Source organism: Oreochromis aureus, linkage group 6, assembly GCF_013358895.1.
Source record: "Oreochromis aureus strain Israel breed Guangdong linkage group 6, ZZ_aureus, whole genome shotgun sequence".
In the NCBI taxonomy this organism is placed as follows: Eukaryota; Metazoa; Chordata; class Actinopteri; order Cichliformes; family Cichlidae; genus Oreochromis; species Oreochromis aureus.
The window spans coordinates 14,070,512-14,089,258 of NC_052947.1; the positions used below are offsets into that span (position 1 = coordinate 14,070,512).

At 42.7% G+C, this 18,747-nt stretch overlaps 2 protein-coding genes and 2 non-coding genes across 5 annotated transcripts; 1 reads left to right on the forward strand and 3 right to left on the reverse strand.

Moving 5' to 3' along the window:
- Positions 1-3,754: 3,754 nt before the first annotated feature.
- eif3ba (eukaryotic translation initiation factor 3, subunit Ba) lies at positions 3,755-10,200 on the reverse strand. The gene is made up of 19 exons (XM_031729773.2): positions 9,974-10,200; positions 8,774-8,966; positions 8,529-8,648; positions 8,377-8,434; positions 8,068-8,196; positions 7,795-7,952; positions 7,410-7,541; positions 7,242-7,308; positions 7,104-7,150; positions 6,815-7,025; positions 6,653-6,725; positions 6,428-6,550; positions 6,257-6,335; positions 5,848-5,986; positions 5,609-5,734; positions 5,254-5,331; positions 4,817-4,925; positions 4,618-4,730; positions 3,755-4,326 (listed from the first exon to the last, which is right to left on the reverse strand). The coding sequence occupies exons 1-18, from the start codon at positions 10,071-10,073 to the stop codon at positions 4,630-4,632; spliced, it is 2,043 nt and encodes a 680-aa protein (XP_031585633.1). The 5' UTR covers positions 10,074-10,200; the 3' UTR covers positions 3,755-4,326; positions 4,618-4,629.
- LOC116312415 lies at positions 5,447-5,531 on the reverse strand. Its single transcript, XR_004198875.1, has one exon. It is a non-coding gene; the product is annotated as a small nucleolar RNA SNORD60 (small nucleolar RNA).
- Positions 6,057-6,128, reverse strand: LOC116312418. The gene has a single exon (XR_004198878.1). It is a non-coding gene; the product is annotated as a small nucleolar RNA SNORD60 (small nucleolar RNA).
- A 93-nt stretch (positions 10,201-10,293) lies between the features above and the next one.
- On the forward strand, positions 10,294-18,280 carry brat1 (BRCA1-associated ATM activator 1). Of its 2 annotated transcripts, none has more exons than XM_039613468.1 (12): positions 10,294-10,387; positions 11,410-11,558; positions 11,654-11,801; positions 12,031-12,487; positions 12,810-12,917; positions 13,061-13,152; positions 13,239-13,342; positions 13,725-13,911; positions 14,148-14,221; positions 14,936-15,020; positions 15,109-15,395; positions 16,413-18,280. In XM_039613468.1, the coding sequence occupies exons 1-12, from the start codon at positions 10,315-10,317 to the stop codon at positions 17,331-17,333; spliced, it is 2,685 nt and encodes an 894-aa protein (XP_039469402.1). In that variant the 5' UTR covers positions 10,294-10,314; the 3' UTR covers positions 17,334-18,280. The 2 variants fall into 2 exon arrangements, with proteins under 2 accessions (XP_039469402.1, XP_031585631.2); XM_031729771.2 differs by having other exon boundaries at positions 10,299-10,741.
- The last annotated feature ends 467 nt before the right edge of the window (positions 18,281-18,747 follow it).

Genomic DNA, 18,747 nt, shown 5'->3' on the forward strand with positions numbered 1-18,747 from the left:
ACAATAATAAATTCACTGGCAGATAAATTACACTTGAAAACCATAAAGATTTGGTGTTTTCTTATTCAGCTACAGTGCTGTGAATTAAGTATTTATATTTGATGTATTATTTAGTTTTATTATGGAAAAAAATAAATCTGCCTGGTCTGTATGTGAAAAGTAATTGCCATTCCAGCAAACTCATACCCCCAATTTCAGTTTCACTAGCCACACCACACCTGATAATTGCCAGGCCTGTTGAATCAAGACATCCTACTTAAATAGAACCTGTCTGACAAGGTAAAGTAGAGCTCAGAGAGCTCAAAAAGCAACACTTCATGTCACAATCTAAAGACATAACTGAGAAACAAAGTCAATGACATCTATCAGTAAGAGACAGAAAGACACTGTGCAAAAAATGGCATCCATGGGAGAGATCAAGGTAAAAACCACTGCTGAAAAAAAAGAACACAAAGGCTTTTGGGACTTTTGGGAAAATGTTCTGTGGACTGATGAGACAAATGCTGAAACTAACACAGCATTTCATAAAAAGAACATCATTGCAACAGTCAGACAAGTTGGTGGTGGTGGTCTGGGGCTGCTTTGCTGCTTCAGGACATGGAAAATTTGTTGTAACTGATGGAAACATGAATTCTGCTGTCAACCAGAAAATCATGAAGGAGAATGTCTCATGCTTTGAAGCTGAAGCACCCTTAGGTTATACAGCAGGACAGTGATCCAGAACACTACAGCAAGTCCCCCTCTGAATGGCTGGGAAAACCAAAATGAAGGTTTTGGAGTGGTCTAATCTGGACTTGAATCCAATTGGGGTGTTCTAGTATGACTGGCTGTTCATGCTGGAAAACCCTCCTATGTGGCTGAATTAAAACAGTTCTGTGGGCCTAAATGTCTCCACAGTGATGTGAAAGACTCATCGTCAGCTACTGCAAACACTTGATTGCAGTTCTTACTGCCAAAGATGGCAAAACCAGTTATTAGGTTTAGGTGGCAATTACTTTTTCACACAGGGCCAGGAAGCTTTGTATGACTTTTTTTTCCATAAAATTGTGATTTAAAAAGTGCATTTGGTATTTACTCAGACTTTATTTGCCTAAGATAAAAATTTATTTATTAATCTGAAATATTTAAATGTAACAAGTATGTAAAAATTGCTTCTTGGAGACTTGGTTTTAGTTTGAAAGTTTGAACAAGGTTAGGTTTGAGGTCCAGGCTGGGCACTTACTTGTGTGAACTAAACTTACTAATGAGATGTCAGTGAGTGTCCTCTGGTTAACAGAGAACAACGTTGAGCTAAAATGTAACAAGTGTTCACTGAAAGGACCTCAGATTTGACACTGCTGATAATAAGGTCCCAAGCCACAGACCCACCAAGTCTGCAGTGGATCATATGAGCAGCCGCTGAGAGACAGGAGAGACAGACATTTTTCAAACTATTAGACATAAAAATGTCATATAACACAGTCTTCACCATTCATAAAATAAGAAGAACTATGAGACAGGAAGTCGACATTCTATCTTGTAATTTAACATTTTTTAATTTCAGGAAACCATATTTGGGACTTAGTATCAAGTTTTTATTCAGTATGTCATAAAATCTGACTTCTATTGAACATGCAGTAGCTAATACTTTGTTGTTTGAATAAAAAGCCAACTTTCATATGTTAAACTATGATGTTTTTTTCTCAGTGAGTCTGAATTTGATCTTATTTTATAATAATCTGGTAATTTCTGTACAGTCAAAAAGTTTCAAAAATTAAAAAAAAAAAAAAACAAAACTTGATTTTTCTCAGTGAAATTTCTCTCTTTTTTTTTTTACAAGTGTTGTTTAAACAGGACCTCCTTCATAATAAAGAGCACATTGTCTGTAAATTTTATTTATTCATGTATTTGTTATTTAGTTATTTGAAAGAGTTCACCCACAATTATCCAGTTAAAATATGCACACTTTAAGTGTTTAATTTGCAGTTACAAAACTGATTTATGACTGTGGTTAATCCACATTTCTTCAGGTGGTTTGTGGAACATTTGGCGACGTGGCTAACTGGTAGATAATGTCTTTGATAATACGACTCATTCACAGTGGAAAGCACTACAGTGAAAGTGTTTATAAGGACGTGCAGATATTTGGGAGGTTAATGAGATCTGTGCAGCATAGAGTCTATATTGTGGATGAACAGTGGCCTCCCACTCCCATTGGGAATTAGCCATGCAAGACTAATGAATCTAAATGATGCTAGGACATCAGCTGTACATTGAGGTCTGAAAGGGTTTTTCACAATAACAATGACGCAAGTGTTGAACATGAGAAAACAACACTACTGTATTTATGGGCTTGCTAACAAGCACATTTGGACTATTTGATGTTTTATTGTAGAAATTATGGCTTACTTTGTTTTACTTTTTGCAAGCAAATCATATGGCCTTGGGGTGAAGGTAAGGATGGCTTTCAAATCTGTGGAAAAAGCCAAGGCTAGAATTTCACCTTAATGACAGACCAGCTATCTACAGGAACAGAGAGAAAGGAAAACCCATGATTTTGGTCAATGGAAATACTTTAAGGCCACAAAACTCAAACAGCAGATACAAAAGAGCAAGTGACCTTAGCTTACAAATATTTGAAGTATAGCGAAATGTGGGAATATTAAAATCATTTGAGCAGAAAGAGGCACAATTTCACTGCAATTTATGGCTTTGAAAGGCAAATTCAGTGGCAGCTAGATGACATGTCTGTGTTTAGGCTCAAACACAGCTCTGCATTTAGCTACCACGCTTGAGGTTGAAGTCATCTGTTTATGAGATGGATAAACAGATGACAAACAACAAAGATTTGCAGTCGTTTTATATTCTTAGTGAGCTAAAGACAAAACACATAGGAAACCCCTCACCTGACTGGATGTAAACAAACTCATGTCTATGGAGAAAAGGTACAGGTTACTGTGATGCTGTTAATACTGAACAGATGTAAGCACTGCCTCTTCAGCGTAAGCAAATCTGTTAATGATGATTGGCGCTTTTGTCTTGACACTTTTCTACATCTGTAGCTGTCACATTTGGTCCAGTTTAAGAAACTTGTTCCAGCTGAGAAGCAGCACTGTCTGTGATCAGGATTGGTGCGTTTCCCTTACAGTGGATTTCACATGCACACCCAAACATCATTTATTTTAGACAAGACTCCTTGGAGGTGCATGTCACAGTTTAAATGACCAATGCAGCAGGTTTGGACGTCAATTAGCATGTTTAATTGTGTGGAATATTCACAGCTAGTGGGTGATTGTGCCCTTTTCTGCCTTAATTACTCAGGAAGCACCTTCATCTAAACCACAGTAAGAACAGTGAGTAAGAACAGCTTTCATATCCTGATGTGATTTGATGACAAGAACTGAGCTGGGCTATACCCCGCCCCCTCCCCTCAGGAATCATAAGGTGAAACAGCAAAGAATCAGATACAGAAATATAATCAACAATTACAATTTTAATCTTAGCATCTTTACCAATAATCCGGATTATCAATAATCCACATACCCTAATCAGTATGATCAGGGTACACAGTAGTATTTTATCAGACATCAGTGAATGACAACCGCTATTTACATCTTTGAATTATTTTATCAAGTCAGCAGCAGCTTTATCATATTTACTGTGTAAACAATGCTCCAGACTGATGCAGGTTAATTTTCTGATATCACATGTGATCATGTGACCAATCCGTATTTCAATGGACTCACTCCAATAATAACCAAACCGTGAGACAGAGTCAGGTGGTATTCTGTTTGTTTATTTAAAGGTTTTCCCACTGCGCACGCCCTCCCTGTGTGAAAGCCTAGTCTGAAAGGAGGAGGATACAGGCCACTATAGCGCCACATCAGCACATTTATTAACAAGGCTACTTGTTTATTCACAACACCTCCACCCCTGAATGGTATGGCACTCTGTGCTGCCCTGTAACAACAGACTAGCATGGTGAGGCTAGTTCAAAAAAAAAAATCCCCGGGGGGTAGGTTGAGGAAGGTCCAACACAGGATGGAGTTTGAGATTAGACACTGAGACTCCAACTAATGAACAGAGTAGGAGGCAGTTTTGCTAAATATCAAAGTCCACAGAAGAAAAAAAAATGGGGAAGATGATGCTGAGAGACAAAGAGAAAATAGGCAATACAAAGTATTCTCTTTTGTCTCTCGGTGAAGCTGCTGATCCGTAAGGCGCACTTTGATGATGAGTTGAACGTTGCGGCCCGAGACGAAGCCCCAAGATTCACAGCGTGGTCGTCGTCCTTCTCCAATCAATGACGTAGCTCCTCTCTCCTCCTTCCACACAAAAACGGATGGACTGAAGGGGAAGACAGCAGAAATGCAGAGTGAGACTGTGAGGAAAAGGAGGGGTGATGATGATGCTGCTGACTGCATGAGCATGCGGGAATGGCATTAATTTTTCTGTTCGCCACTTCGGATTAAAACTGAACACAACATGCATTCCCTAATTTATATGCAGCCACATTATGTGGACTAATGTAAAGTTTTATAGCTGGATGTTTAAAATATTAACACATCTCCACAGTGAAATCAAAGGCTGCAAGACAAATAGCTGACAGACTCCACAACAACCTGTGCAGTATGTTACCTGCGTAGGGGACTACAGATCTCCAATGGGAATGATTTCTTCGTTGATAAAAAACTCAATGGTCTCTTCCTCCCAGTCGTCCACATTGCTGTCCAGCTCATCTGTGTCCACTCCTACGTGACACAAAAATGTCAGCACTCTTAAGAAAAAGCCTCAAAAGCAAGTTAACAGTGAGTGAGATAACAGTGAGAGGCCCCACCTCCTCTGAGCTCGAGGCGAATGCTCTTCTGTTCTTGATAAATCTTCAGCGCCTCCTCCCGGTACCGTCGGTAGTCCTCCATCATTGCCCTGCGCTTGTCCACCAGCTCCTACTCACACAGAGGAGAGTTCAGCATCATAACCCACAAAGCTTACATTTCAGTGTGAACACATAGCTTGTATTACCATTAAAGCATGTAAAGTGTTAGCAGCCTCAGTAAATTATACTAGAGTCAATATAAAGGTTAGCAAAAAGCTTTAAATTTCTTTAAAGAGACACAGGAGATGATTAACTCTCTCAAATTCACAGGACAAAAAAAAGGAGCCTATCCAATGCTGATGGAAGAGGTGGGGGACAGCACATGGAAAAATTGGGAAAAGCATTTCCAACAAACTCTCCCAAAGATAAGTTAAAATATAAATATAAACAGGTCAAACCTTAGAAGCCTTGGACTGGCTCAGACGATCCTTCTGCTCAAAGATCTTTGAGTATTTCTTCAGATCCTTTTTGATCATCTGCAAGAGAACAGATGAGTGTATATGACAGCATGTTAATGTGACAGATGGCTTCACAATCACAAACCCATCATCACAGTACGTGGTGGACAATTCTATAGGGTGGTGTAGCTGGGAGCCTCAGATTAGAGCTAGAATCAGGAGCCACGGTGCAGCTCTCATACGAGGTGTCAGAAAAATTATGTTTGTCATCACTGGCTTTACACACTCAAGAACACACGCACACACACACACACACACACACACACACACACAAAATACAGAGAAGAAACTGTACCTTTATCTGTTCTGCGCTGAGCAGGGTTGGAGGTCTGGGTCTCCAGAGCAGCTGACAGAATCGATCCTTGTTGTTCTTCTGGAGGAGTCGGCCCTGGAACGTCCACAGCCAGTACGCATTGTCCACCTAGCACGCACGTAAAGGTGGAGAAAAATGAAGTGAATGGATGACAGAAAAAGATCAGATTGCATTTCCTCTCATCTGCAAAGGACTGACGAGGCCTGTGGAGCGCTACGCACCTTGTGGCTCCACCACGAGACAGAGGTGACAACGTAGCGACCCGTTGGATCCCACTCCACGTCAGAGGCCATGTAATGCTCCGCTATGTTCATCATGGTGCAGTCTGACGTGTCTACAAAGGCGAGAGCTCCGTTCATACTGAAAGGAGAGGCAAAGCGGTTATATCCACGTACAAATACACTCATCTCTACAGATATTAAACAAACACAAGCCTCAGATTAGCATTAGAATCAGGAGCTTAGCTCTCATACGAGGTGTCAGAAAAAATGTTTAAGAAGCCACTGATGACAAAGTATATTCATCTCACACACACACACACACACACACACACACACACACACACACACACACACACACACACACACACACACACACACACACACACACACACACTCAGATAAAACCTACCTCCTGAGCCCAGCCAGCACCATAAACTGTCCCTGGGGGCTCCAGAAGATGCTGTTGGCCTGCTGCTTGTCAAACATCTCTGTGAAAGGAAAAGTGTCACATTCAGTTTAGTGGACACATTAGAAACAACAACGCTCTGCCATAACATTGCATGGCTGTCCTTCTACTCACTTATGAGTTCGATCTTGCCGTTGTTTTTGACATGATAGAAGGAGGCGTTGATTCTTGGCGACTCGCCGTGAAGGACAGCAAACTTACTGCCATTGGGCTCCCATGCAAACGCTATGATGCTTTCTAGAAGGAAAACAACACGAAGGGAAACAGATTAACTTCCTTTCTGTGGAAATTAGAATTACTTGCAGCTCATTTCTGTGTTTGTACAAATACATGTCTTACCCTTCATCTCCACCACATCGACAGGAACCTGCTTCTCTCTCATGCGGAAGATTTCAAAGTTGGTAACGACACCCTAAGAAGGCAAAAAAATAGTCAACTTATTATTTCTTGTTTTTTAAAATTCTGTGACATATAAGCCGTTTGCCCTCCTTCTATGAGTACCTGTGTTCCTTTGGGAGTCCTGTCAACTTTCACACACAGATAATCCCCGTTTCTCTGCCAGTGCAGCTTGCAGTCAACGACATTGAAGAGATTGCGAACGCGGATCTCCTGACGGGAGGGCATCTGCATCAGAGTCACCCTGGCTGGGATGTCTTTGTCCTCGGGTACCCAGAATGCTATGATGTTGTCACCAGGAGACCACGAGAAGTCCCTGAAGATGCACAAACATTAATATCTTTATACAAAACGCGGTCACAATTTAAAGCATGAGCGCATGAAGGACTCTTACTTTATCCCAGTAATCTTGAGACTCTTCTTGTCCAGCAAGCCCATAGACTACAAGAAGAAAAAACAAAACAAAACAAACCTTTAATATCATTTGAACATTTCATTTAAACGCATCTAGACTGTTTTCAGGCCTACTTACCGGAGTTTCATAGATACTCAGTGTGTCTGGTGTCATCCTTGCAAAGAACTTCCCATCATGGCTCCATCTGATAACAAACATGTAAAATTAGAAGACGCATCCAAACTCTGCAAGAAGCAGCAAATTTGATTTAAATTAGATTTAAAAGAGAGAAAGCATAATACTGACTTAAAAATAGGCCAATGTGCAGAACTCTCGCAGTGGAACCCTCTCTTCTTCTGTCCGGTCAGAATGTCCCAGATGATGATAGCCTGTGGGTCCTCCTTGGTGTCCATCAGTGGACTGAAGGTCACCACATACCTGGAAGCCAGCACAACCACACATTAAGCTCAGACTGTGGCTCACAGGCCAACTCGGCACCTCTTTAGAGTGCTTTATCTGCACATTAATCATCCTTTGCTGTCCCCGTGTCATGGTGCAACAACCCATAGGATTTAGGTGATGTTGCCTTATTTACAGGAAATAAATAAATCACTAATGAATAAACACTTGAACGGGATACTCTGTGCACTATAATGTGCTTCTTTGGATTAAAAAGTCGACTTTTGATTACCTTTCACATGGTGAGAAGTCGATGAGGGACACACCCTGATGGCTGAACCTCTGAATCTGTTTGAACTTCTCGCCGCCCCACAGTGCAATTCCCCGCTGGTGGAACGTAGCCAGGTAGGTACCTTTAGGAGACCATCGGACGTACGTCTCTGTCCAGCGCTGCATCAAAGCAGGAAAAACATCAGAACTCTCCAAACCAGTGACTACTGACCAATCATGTTTGATACGAGCCCTGCATTTCCCACCAACTCTGTGTGAGTAATTAAAAACTCACCGCTCTCTCTTCAACTGTGATTGGCTCTTTAGCGTCGTTGGAGAAAATGGCAGTCCTCTCTCCAGCTTCATAAATCACACTGTACTGGTCACGGCAATCTGGGTCCTCGATCCAATGGCGCATATTCCCCTGAAAACACAAACAAAGTTATTGTCGCTTGCAGGGTTTCAGGATAGAGACTGTCCTGTCGATTTATGAAGGTCAACATAATAATGAAAGTGCTGACATGAAGCTATTTTTGCCAAACTAATTCTAAGTGTTATAAACTGATTCATTATATTATGACTGAAAAGTTAAGGTAACACTTACAAAGTCTTTGAAAGGCTGCTTTGCTGGAGCTTCCCATTCATCGCTGATGTTCATGTATCTGAGAAAAACAAAGGTACGATTATTTACTTGTATTCCAAGTCTGGCAAGCAATACCTGAACAATGCATTTACTGAGTGGTACTGCATACTCACTTGTCAAAGTCAGTGAAGAGGTTGACCCTAAACGTGTGCTGCTTGTCAAGTTTGTATCCATCTGCGTTCTTGACTGCTTCGAGGGCTTGAGTAGGAGAAGCATACTCCAGGAAGATGTAACTGTAAACGAGGAGAAAAAACAATTACTAAAAAACAAAACAAAAACTCTGCTTCAAATCCGGAAATCCACCTTGAATCAAAATAGATGCACAAAAGAACATAGAAGAAAACATCTGCGGTCATACCCTTTGGTCATACCATCCGCCTCTGGGTAAAACTCGGTCGTGATCTTGCCAAACTTGGAGAAGATCTTGTGTATGACGTTCTTGAGCTTTTCCAAACGCTCCGGGCCGACCTGAGGGACGTTGTCCACCACCACCACCGAGTCTATGCCGTCTGCCTCCTGGGGTTTCTCCCTCAGGATGTCATCAAGAAGCTCTGAAAAGTGAAGGAGGAGGGTCAGGGTGATGAACAAGCTGATAGGACTGTGTGGGGTTGGGGTTCTTATCTCATTTTAATGACGACCTTTTTTTCATATACATGAACCAATCTAAACTTTATAGCCACCACTTCAGTTACTGGAAGGGAAGACTGCATCGTTGAAACAAACAATTCTTTTGTTTAAATTTTCTTTAGAGATGTGCAGGTTTAAGCTTCATGATTTATAAGTAGACAAAATATAATTACATCATAATAAAGTTAATTCAATAGTACATCTCCTTTACACTCACTGCTTAATACACATCATTTTGATAAGGATAAAGAACCGCTATGCTGGCGTGTTTAGCTTCACAGAAGCTATTTCATTTGTGTCTTTGTTTAACTTCAGCAAATTAATATTAAATGGTACCAATTTTGTTGTAAATTTACCCCAAGGTTTCTACTATACATAAATAATTATATTGTGACTACTAAGTACAAAACACGTGTATCTGATGAGTCATTTTACCACAACTGCAAAACTTGCACAATTGAAAAGCTCTAATGAGCAAACGCCCCTCAGACCTGGGTTAGGATTACCATTGAGCTACAACCAGCTGCCCCATTTAAACTACTTTATATAAGCAAACAGCACAGAGAAAATAATGTGCCCTAACGGCTTTACTAGCTAAAATCCTGTTTCGGTTTTTCAGATCGCATCGCACAGGCCCCAGTGAGTGGCTGTGTGGGGTCTGGGTGAGGCTTTAACGGGCGTTAAGTACACTGTGATAACGTTATGTTGGGAGTTTTTTGGAGAAAAAGGGTGGTGTCGCTGTTGTATTCCTGGTAATTACGCTTATGCATCCAGCTCATGGTCACTGTTCACTATTCACTATTACTACGTGCCGGTGACCAGAGAGGCTAGCTAACTAGCTTTGTAGCATCTAAAACATCCCCACCATTGAGCTCTTAGCTAACTGCTAACAGCAGGCCGGAAAGCCGGCGTTTTTCCTGTGACTACTTACCGTCGTCATCCACATCGTCCACGTAGTCCTCCGGGTCGCTGAAGGAAGGCTCCTCCTCTTCATACTCGGGGTCGTCCACCATATCCACCGTTTCTTTCATTTAACAGAACTACAACACGGACTTTTGTCTACAGCGGAGCAAAAATCCCGAAAACGAAAAGGCTGGCGATCCTCAGCCGGTGCAGCACCATGTGCGGATCCGTGAAAATGGACGACGTGACGGAAACGCGACACCGGAACCTCCTCAAAGGCGCGTGAAAAGGCTGCGCAGAAGCAGTAAAGCTGTAAAGCATAGGGACCGGAAGTACAACAGCTACTGGTGGTAATTTTCCCCCACAGTGATGTTTAGAGATCAGCGAAGAGCGCAGCGGCGTGAGACCCGCCCAGAAGCACGGAAAAGGAAACGACGCACCGGTAGATCCGAAACTGTTTCCCGCGAGACGTTCGTTTAGTAAAGTACAAAAAACAACGACTTTGTGTGTTTAAAGTGGCTGCTTCAGTTTGGTCTGTACTGCATAATTTAGCTAGAGGTCACATTTACATCCACATGAGTGGTTAGATAATGTGTAGACTTTATATAACTCCTAGCTGTAAAAACCTAAGCTAGCAACAGCGGTTATTAACACGCACACCTTAGCACCATGGACAGAGAGTGTGTGTCACTGCTGCCCCGGGTCTGTGAGGTGCTGGCGGCCTCAGGGAGCTCGCTGCCCGATGACACCATTCTGGAGAAACTGCTGGACTGGTTCACAGCGCTCACCGAGGCTGGTTAGTAGTACTGACCCTAACAGGATCGTGTCTTTATTCTTCCTCCTCTCCCACTATCTTTCTAATAGGAGGATCAATTCAAATATTATATTGTTAAAAGTATCGATACCATCTAATCGATACTTTATTTCTATATTCTAAGTTCAGTGTGTAACCCTCTGACCTGGGTTGAATAACAAATATTTTGTAAATGAAACAAACATGTGATGACTGTCTTTTTTGTGTTGACTGTCACTTCTGCTTGATTTAAAGCCTATAGCATATTTGAACGACACAAGCTGAGACAGAGACAAGCACATTTACATTCCAGTTCTCCGAAAAAAAACCAGCTTCAAAATACATGAAAAGCTGAAAGGTGTGTTTTAAAGAGCCATCATTCTCCAGAGAACTGATCTAAACTTAATACCATGCAGCGAATCACTGTATTTGTAGGTGATTATTACTCAGATTATATCACCGATATTTGCAGATAACATTTACATTTTGTAAAAGATCCCAAAACTCAAAGATACTTATATGTTATATTGCATTAATAAAGATACATTTAAATTTAAAATGTTCCTTTTTCATGTCTTTTGTACCTTTATCATTTCTCTTTATGGTGCACATAAAAAAGTGATCCCGTGTAAATCTGTATCCTTGTTTTTCTTTTCTTTCACTCTTTGAAGGGGAGTCTCTGCTGGAGGCCTGTCCGTGTCTGCTTGAGTTCATATCTGCTGTGATTCATGACACGGCTTCAGCCCCAGGTGTCCTCTCCTTCACTCTCAGACTCATCGGCTTATTGGCTGCTGCTGAGGACGCCTTCAGAATTCTTAAGGTAGAGCTTCTGACGCCTGGTGCATTTAGTAAACTGTTACAAAATATTCCAATGCTTATCTGCCCTATCATTGTGCCTCCCTCTCTCTCTTGCAGGAGTCCTTAGTTCTGGATCTTGTCTTTAGCTGTAAGCACTGGCAGGAGTTAGGGCTCTGGGAGGATCCCTGCATACGGATTGGCTGGATCCAGGGCTTAAGGACCACACTGCAGCATCCAAATGGTCTTAGTTTCTTTGTACAAGCAGGTGAGTTTTTTGCATCGATTCATGAGGGGGGGATCATTAGTATTAAGGATAATATGCTATTTCTATTCGTCCTTTCATTTGTTTGCTTGTGCATATCAAATTCAGGGTCACTGGGGGCTGGATCATTCCCAGCTGCCATAGGGCGAGAGGCACTGTGCTATAGGTATTATATTGTTGTAATTCTGATGCATCCTCATATATATGTATTATATTTGTTTGGTTTTTTTAGATTTCATTGAGCCACTTCTGCAACTCCAGACAGACACAAGCCTATTTGTTGCCTCAGCTGCCAATCAAATGCTCGCCCACGTCCTGCTCTTCTGTCAGCCTGTCTCATCTGTAGGATGTAATGGCACCGATAAGAAGGAAGATGAGCAGAACACACGTGCGTCCAAAGCAGTTGTAGAAAACCCAGCCGAGCCCATAGAAATAAACCAAGATTGCACCGCTGTTGTCGATGCAATCTCAGAGTACCTCAAGAGGGCGCTGGGGGTTCCCAAGGGAAGCACACAGCTTCATCAGTGTCAGCAGACTCTCAGACTGCTGGCTCTGCTCCTGGGCCAGACCAAGCCTCCTCTGGGGGACAAGCTGCTGCAGACAGTCACAGCTTCTCTGGAGGAAATGGTGGCAGCAGATTGTAGTGAACTCACACTGCCTCTGATGGATGTCATTCTAGCTGCATGCAGGTAAACCCCTCATAAAACGCAGTAGAGTGTCGCTTTATAGAGTTGTCTGTCCTTTTTTGTCTCTACTAGAGATTATTTAGATTTTAAGTAGTGACTTTGAGAGGAAGGTGAGGACAGTGGAGCTTCCTGGCTGAATATGCAAATCTGCTAATAGATATAGCATCGATGGCTTTGTTCTATTGATCTATGCAATACCACAGGACAGTGTAATGGTCAGCCATCATCCACAGCATTTACCTAGTGGTTGTTTTTAAGTATACATTAGTGACTGTGCTGCTGTTCAGGTTTAGTTTATAGACTCTTGCTGTGCTTGTTTCTGCAGCCGCCTCCCAGACCAACGCATCACCCGTCTTTTAACTTTCATGTTGAACGTCAGGAAACCTGCTGACCTCGTCCATGCTGCAGCTGCTTTTCTCCGCGGCGGCCATCAGTAAGCACAGCTTGTTCAGCCAACACAAACTCTGTACACGAACATCTGTAGAGGTTGGGTTTTCTGTTAAAAACCCATGGGGATTTGTCATTCTAGTATCTGTCTACAAAATATTTTTCCTTTTCTTCTGGTTTTATGTGCAGTGACCGTGTCCACACAGCTCAGTCTGTGAGATTACTGCTGCTACCCCTCGACATCATATCTGGCCAGAACCTACTAGGCACAAACACTGCAGGTGACCCACAAAGACGTACACTCTTGAGAAAAATCTGTGTTGTCTTGCATTTATGCTATGGAGTAACATGAGATCTGGGCCTGTAGGAGACGTGCATCGGTTTGCCATGACTGAGCAGCTGAAGAGCAAAACCTCCTGCATCTCCATGATCAGTGTGTGTCTAACAAACACACCTCAGATCGCACACATGGTGAGTGTAAGGACAGGAGAGAGTGGCTAAGTAAATATTGGATCTTTTTCAGTTAACACTTTATAATTTTTAATTCCTCTGTAATAAAATAGACTTTTTAGGGTATTTTATTTGTAATTACAATGTAATTATATTTACATACACACAATTAAAGCCAGGCACACTAGAATAAGGGGATAACATGTATAATAATAATTCTTTCCTGTACTGTACACTTGTGTACCTAGCATTAAGTAGCTGTATGTAAACATAATTACATTGTAATTTCTGATAAAATCTGAATGATAGAAGTAACAAGCCCTCAGTCGCAGGCCGTGTTATAAGGTGTTAGCTTTTTTTTCTAACACATGGAAAGGCTTATAATCTCCTCTCTCTCCCACAGGATCCTGACTGCCTCCCCTGCGCTCCGGATTTAATCGTGTCTGGAATTCTGTCGTTACTGAGGATCTGCAGTGGCGACTCGTTCTCCTCGTCCGCTGGCTGTAGTGAAGTTTTCAGGAATGTCATTGGCAGTGGGAAAGTTCAGAAATGTGCTCTAGAGGCTCTGACAGCTGTCAGTAACAGCCCAGGTAAAGCTGTCATTAGAGTTAGAATCCATATTACATGAATGGAACTAAAAGGGAATACTGAAAACAAACAAGTCTCTTTATGGAGGATATAAAGACCTTCAGTGCTTGTATTAAAAGTAAAGTGATGAGTTTTTTATCTGTAAGATACTTCTACAAAAGTAGTATATGGCATATGTAGGAAAAACAAATGTTAAAGGAACACGCTGAGTTAATTTATGTTTCTGTTTGTGTTTCAGGAGCAAATGGCAAGCTGACTGACGTGTTCACACTCCTGATACAGTATCTGGACAATCCTGATTCTGATCCCACTGTAAGTTTGTGTGTGTTTTTGTTCACAGATGTAAGATGATCACAACTATCAGAGATTTGTACAGCTGCTTTGATTCACACCTAAACTGGCTGTAGGTGTGAATTAAAATGTGAGTCTGTTTCTCTGTGTTTGCTCTAATATGGATGCGCCCTGGCTCTCATCCAATTACACTGGGTTGGGTCAATATCCTGACGTGTGTAAGATCTAGCTTAGAGTTACATTTCTAGTTCGTTGTAAAGGTGATGGATGTGGTTAAAGTTGGAGTTAGTCAAGTTTTTCCATAGCGCACAAAGCCAGGTCCTGTCGCCTGCTATAGCAGGGAATATCTCTCCCCAGACTGTGGTCGTAACACACTGTTGTCTTAAAGTATCACTGTATGTTGAAGGACTGTCACTGCTTTCATTATTTGGAACTAAGAGTCCCAAACCATCCAGCAGATGGCGTCAGTAACCTGAATATCTCAACCTGTTTTTACACTGGTCAAAGTTAAATTTCTTTTGCTCACTTTCAAGCATCCAAAAATCTTCTTTACACAATTTTCTGTAATTGTCATAGATTAATGTAAAAAGCACAAGTTTATGCCTTTTATTTTTGAATGGACAAGAACTAATGAGATAGGGAAAGGTTCAAGATTTTAAAAGACAGGCGGAGGGGAACAAAAATGTCTTTTTGGACTGAACATCGTGATAAGATGACTGTGTCATTGTTTTTCAGGTGCTACATAAGTCCTACCAAGCCTTGGTAAAGTGGATGAGTGTTTGCACAGACATCTCCTTTATAACAGACCAGCTCAGACAAGGTAAATCATAGCGTTAGCATCTTTCATGCAGCTCATAAAGCCTGTGCAATCGATCTGCATAACAAATCACATTGTTTGTTTCTGCTAGATCTCATCCAGGTGGTGAAGAAGCGTGCGTGTGACATGCGCTGGGAGGTAAGAGACTCAACGATGGAGTTTCTGGGGCACCTGGGAGCGATGCGTGTCTGCCAGGCGTCAGCTGAGCAGGCGTGCAATGCCTCTGAGGCCCTGCTGGGTGGCTGCTGCTGTACCACTCCTCTCCTCAGGGAGGCTCTGCAGGATCCAGAAAGTTATGTGAGAGCCAGCGCTATCAAAGCACTGGCACAGACAGTGATGCACAGCTGGCAGGAGGGGGCAGCACCCACACAGGAGCAGGTGAGAAGAAGTAAAGGCAAACCTGTTGAAATAGGACCGAGGAATGTGTAGATGAACGTGCATGCGTGACAGGAGGATAAAGACACATGTGAATACTCAAGAACAGTAAATATTAGAAACTTAACACCGATATTATATATGTATCATGTATTCATATAACAAACTGGTTTATTTCACCTGCTTTGGTGCAAATAAAAGTGACAACATGTGCACTGAAGAGGCAACAAGAAGACGTCGCTCACAGATCACACAGTGTGGCCACAGATCATTCGTCTCTCCTCATCCCTCCAACTGATTTTTTTCTAGTTTTGCTTCTTGGTTGGTGTTCTTGTCACCACTGGAACAGATACTGATAACGCCCAAGGGCATTATCAGTATCTGTTCCTTTTAGTAAGAGCCCTGCAAAATGTCCTCCAGCAGGCTTTATGACCAAGCTGTCAGAAGAAGACCCAGCATCCTTCAGTGGAGCCTGTGGTCACAGATTGGCACAGTGGTGCCCCGTTGTTTTCACAGATGATCTTGCATCCACAATAATTATATAATTTTTGCTGTGGTCTGTCCAGACTCTTTCACACCTGCCACATGTGAACCTGCACTTGTTTGAGTCAACTGTTCAGCTGGAAGGAGGTATTTTTGTGGTAAAGGCAATAACACGCTGTGTTTTAGTAGAAGTAAAAGGCTTAGTCTGAGGTGGCCACAGAGCAGAGATGCAGTGGGATTTGGCGTTTATTATTGTGCCTCAAGACACTGTGACATTAGATGAGCTGGGCATCAAACTGTGGACCTTCCTAATAGTAGACAGCCTGAGCTGAAAACACCTTCAGCTTCTGTTCAAAGCATCAGTTGCATTAGGGAAGAATTTTTCCACTTTTTGTTTTGATCTGTGGAATAACAGGAACACTCAAGATAGAGATAGTGGGGCTCAGAACAGATATCAGATTTAAATGGTAATAGTTCATCTGTAGTTTGATTTGAACTTGCCTGTTTTTGCTAACTCGATGTCCCGTCTATCTCCAGACTGAAATCGTGACCCGGCTGCTTGAGATTCTCTCCCAGGACACAGAAGGGTTTGCCAGGAGGGCTGTTGTAAAGTTCTTCATCGCCTGGTTCTCTTCGCATTCGTCACACACGCCCCCGTCGTCGCCTGCCTCCCCCTCCTGCTCTCTCCTCATGCAGTCTGTACGCTCCGTCCTCTCACGAGGCAGTGCCGATCTGGACTGGGAGGTCAAAGTTCACACGCTGGAGCTGGCGGAGTTGCTGCTGGACAAAGCCTTTTTGGGCCACAGGAGTTACACGAAGGGCTCGGACGCACGTCCGGCCCAACCACACGCGTACGCTGTGATGACTGACCGAGCCTACACACTTCACACACACGGAGAGTCGCGCACGCAGGAGACGGAGTCAGATTTAGTCGAAGTGTTGAACAGTCTGGTTGAGCAGGGAGTCATCTCTGCATTGCTGAGCGGTCTGTTTGACTGCGATAGGCCTGTAGCTTTAAAGGCCTGTAGACTGCTGATAACACTCAGAGTGACAGTTTGTCCAGCATCGCAAGGGGACCCAGATGTATGTGCTGCCACGGCGACAGTTGCCAGAGTGTCCTGTGAGCTGCCCAGAGCAGGTTGGGCACAAGAGATCAGAAAGATACTGGGTGTAAGGACTGAGGCTAATGCTGAGAGAGATTTAAATGCACTCAATGCCACCAGCTTTGAAGACCACAGCGAGGAAGGAGCGAGCGCTGTGAGTCATTGCGAGCACGTAAGCGTGTGTGAAGCGTTGGGCTCTCTGGGTTTGGACGAGAGGCTGGAGATCCTCAGTAGAAGCAGTGACCACGTGCATAACTCGCCCCTCTCACTGCTGCAGGACATACTAACTGCGAGCACCTCTCACACTCATGCAAACACACAACCAGGGCAAGAGGTCATAGTGGACTGCTACTAACGCACACACACGCAATGCGAATAAATCAAGGCACATTTCTCTTTATGTTGTTGTAATATTCAAATTCGTTGAATCCAAGAGGAGCACGCTAATTGTGTTTTTTTATTTGTTTGTTTGTTTACTTCTTTCACCTGGGTAATTGTAATGCAGCAGTTGAGTTGTAATCAAAAAGTTTTGTGACTCCACTCAATAAAAACCCGATTTAAATGTGCCCACTGTCACCTGCACCTCTACACCACTCACAGTGCCGCTGCTATGCATCGCTCCCAGCTTGGATGTCCAGGATCATCCCTGGATCTCAGCTATGACTCAGACTCAGTGTAGTCTAAAGCCCCAAAGGTGGCGCTGTAGGTGAGACCAGGAGAGTGGTTGTTGATTTTTCTGACCTACTTCTGAATTTGTCCCCGGGGATCATCCCCTCAGTGCCAAGTTCTCCCGTAGCACCCTGAAGCGTCAAAGGGAGAACGTTCACTCCAAATTACACACAGCTCACTGAAAAGGCAGATTTGGCTCCCTGCGACTTTGTCCTCTCTTCCGCAACAAAATTCAAGTTGAAGGCTCGCAGTGGAGGAGATCCAGCCCTCAGGAGGAGAGAACCATAAAGGCACCGTGACAGCATTTTTACACCTGTATTACAAACCTTTTTGATCATATTTCATGTAATTAATAAAAAAAACCCGTCATCCTATAAGGACCCCAGCCACATTTAAAACATATAGCAATAGTAATGTGTTGCAGTAAATTTTTAGCATTTGTTTGCTGTTAGTGCACCATTTTAAATGAGAATGTGAGCTAAATATAGAAAATCCCAGAGTTGATGTGAAGCAAAAGAGTTGCCAAACACTTTGCCATGTCCAACCTGCCACTGAGTGATGTCACGGTGACCACTCACATTAGTGGGATGGAAAAGCTCAACTGAAGTTTATTTACATCAAAATCCTCTAAATAAATGCATATTTTGTGAAAAAGCGTGTTATTTTATTGCTTTTTTAAAAATTTATCAATCACTAAGGGAATCTGTGAAGGCGTCCTCCGCTGCATCCTCTGACTGTGTAGATGTTATTTTGATGTGCATAAACGCACACAGGCAATCTTTCAGCTCAGGTTTCAAAACAGGCATTTAACTGTCTAAAGCGCATGTAACCAAATCAGCTGGAGCCACTTTGTTACCTCCTGTCTTGATCTGTTAGCATTGCAGTCTAATTCAGGTCCTTTTCCATTGCTTCAAAGTATGAGCCTCCCACTGTCGTTGGTTTCCCTGGTGGATGTGCTTTAATAAAGCCCCAGAGTTTAAAGTGTGTAGGCAGAGAAACTGGGAATGGAAAGAGGCGGTCGCCATCTCCACGTGTTCGCGCTCTAACTCTGTCACATGTATGCAGAAAGGGACGCAGAAAAACTCTGCTCATTAACTTAA

Coding starts and splice junctions, on each gene's coding strand:
- eif3ba (XM_031729773.2), bottom strand. CDS start 10,073: ATGAAAGAAACGGTGGATATGGTGGACGACCCCGAGTATGAAGAGGAG. Junction 8,435..8,528: donor CTCTTCACTGACTTTGACAA/GTGAGTATGCAG, acceptor TGTTTTTCTCAG/ATACATGAACATCAGCGATG. Junction 7,151..7,241: donor TGAGTATCTATGAAACTCCG/GTAAGTAGGCCT, acceptor TTCTTCTTGTAG/TCTATGGGCTTGCTGGACAA.
- brat1 (XM_031729771.2), top strand. CDS start 10,615: ATGGACAGAGAGTGTGTGTCACTGCTGCCCCGGGTCTGTGAGGTGCTG. Junction 10,742..11,409: donor CACAGCGCTCACCGAGGCTG/GTTAGTAGTACT, acceptor CACTCTTTGAAG/GGGAGTCTCTGCTGGAGGCC. Junction 13,153..13,238: donor ACTAGGCACAAACACTGCAG/GTGACCCACAAA, acceptor CTGGGCCTGTAG/GAGACGTGCATCGGTTTGCC.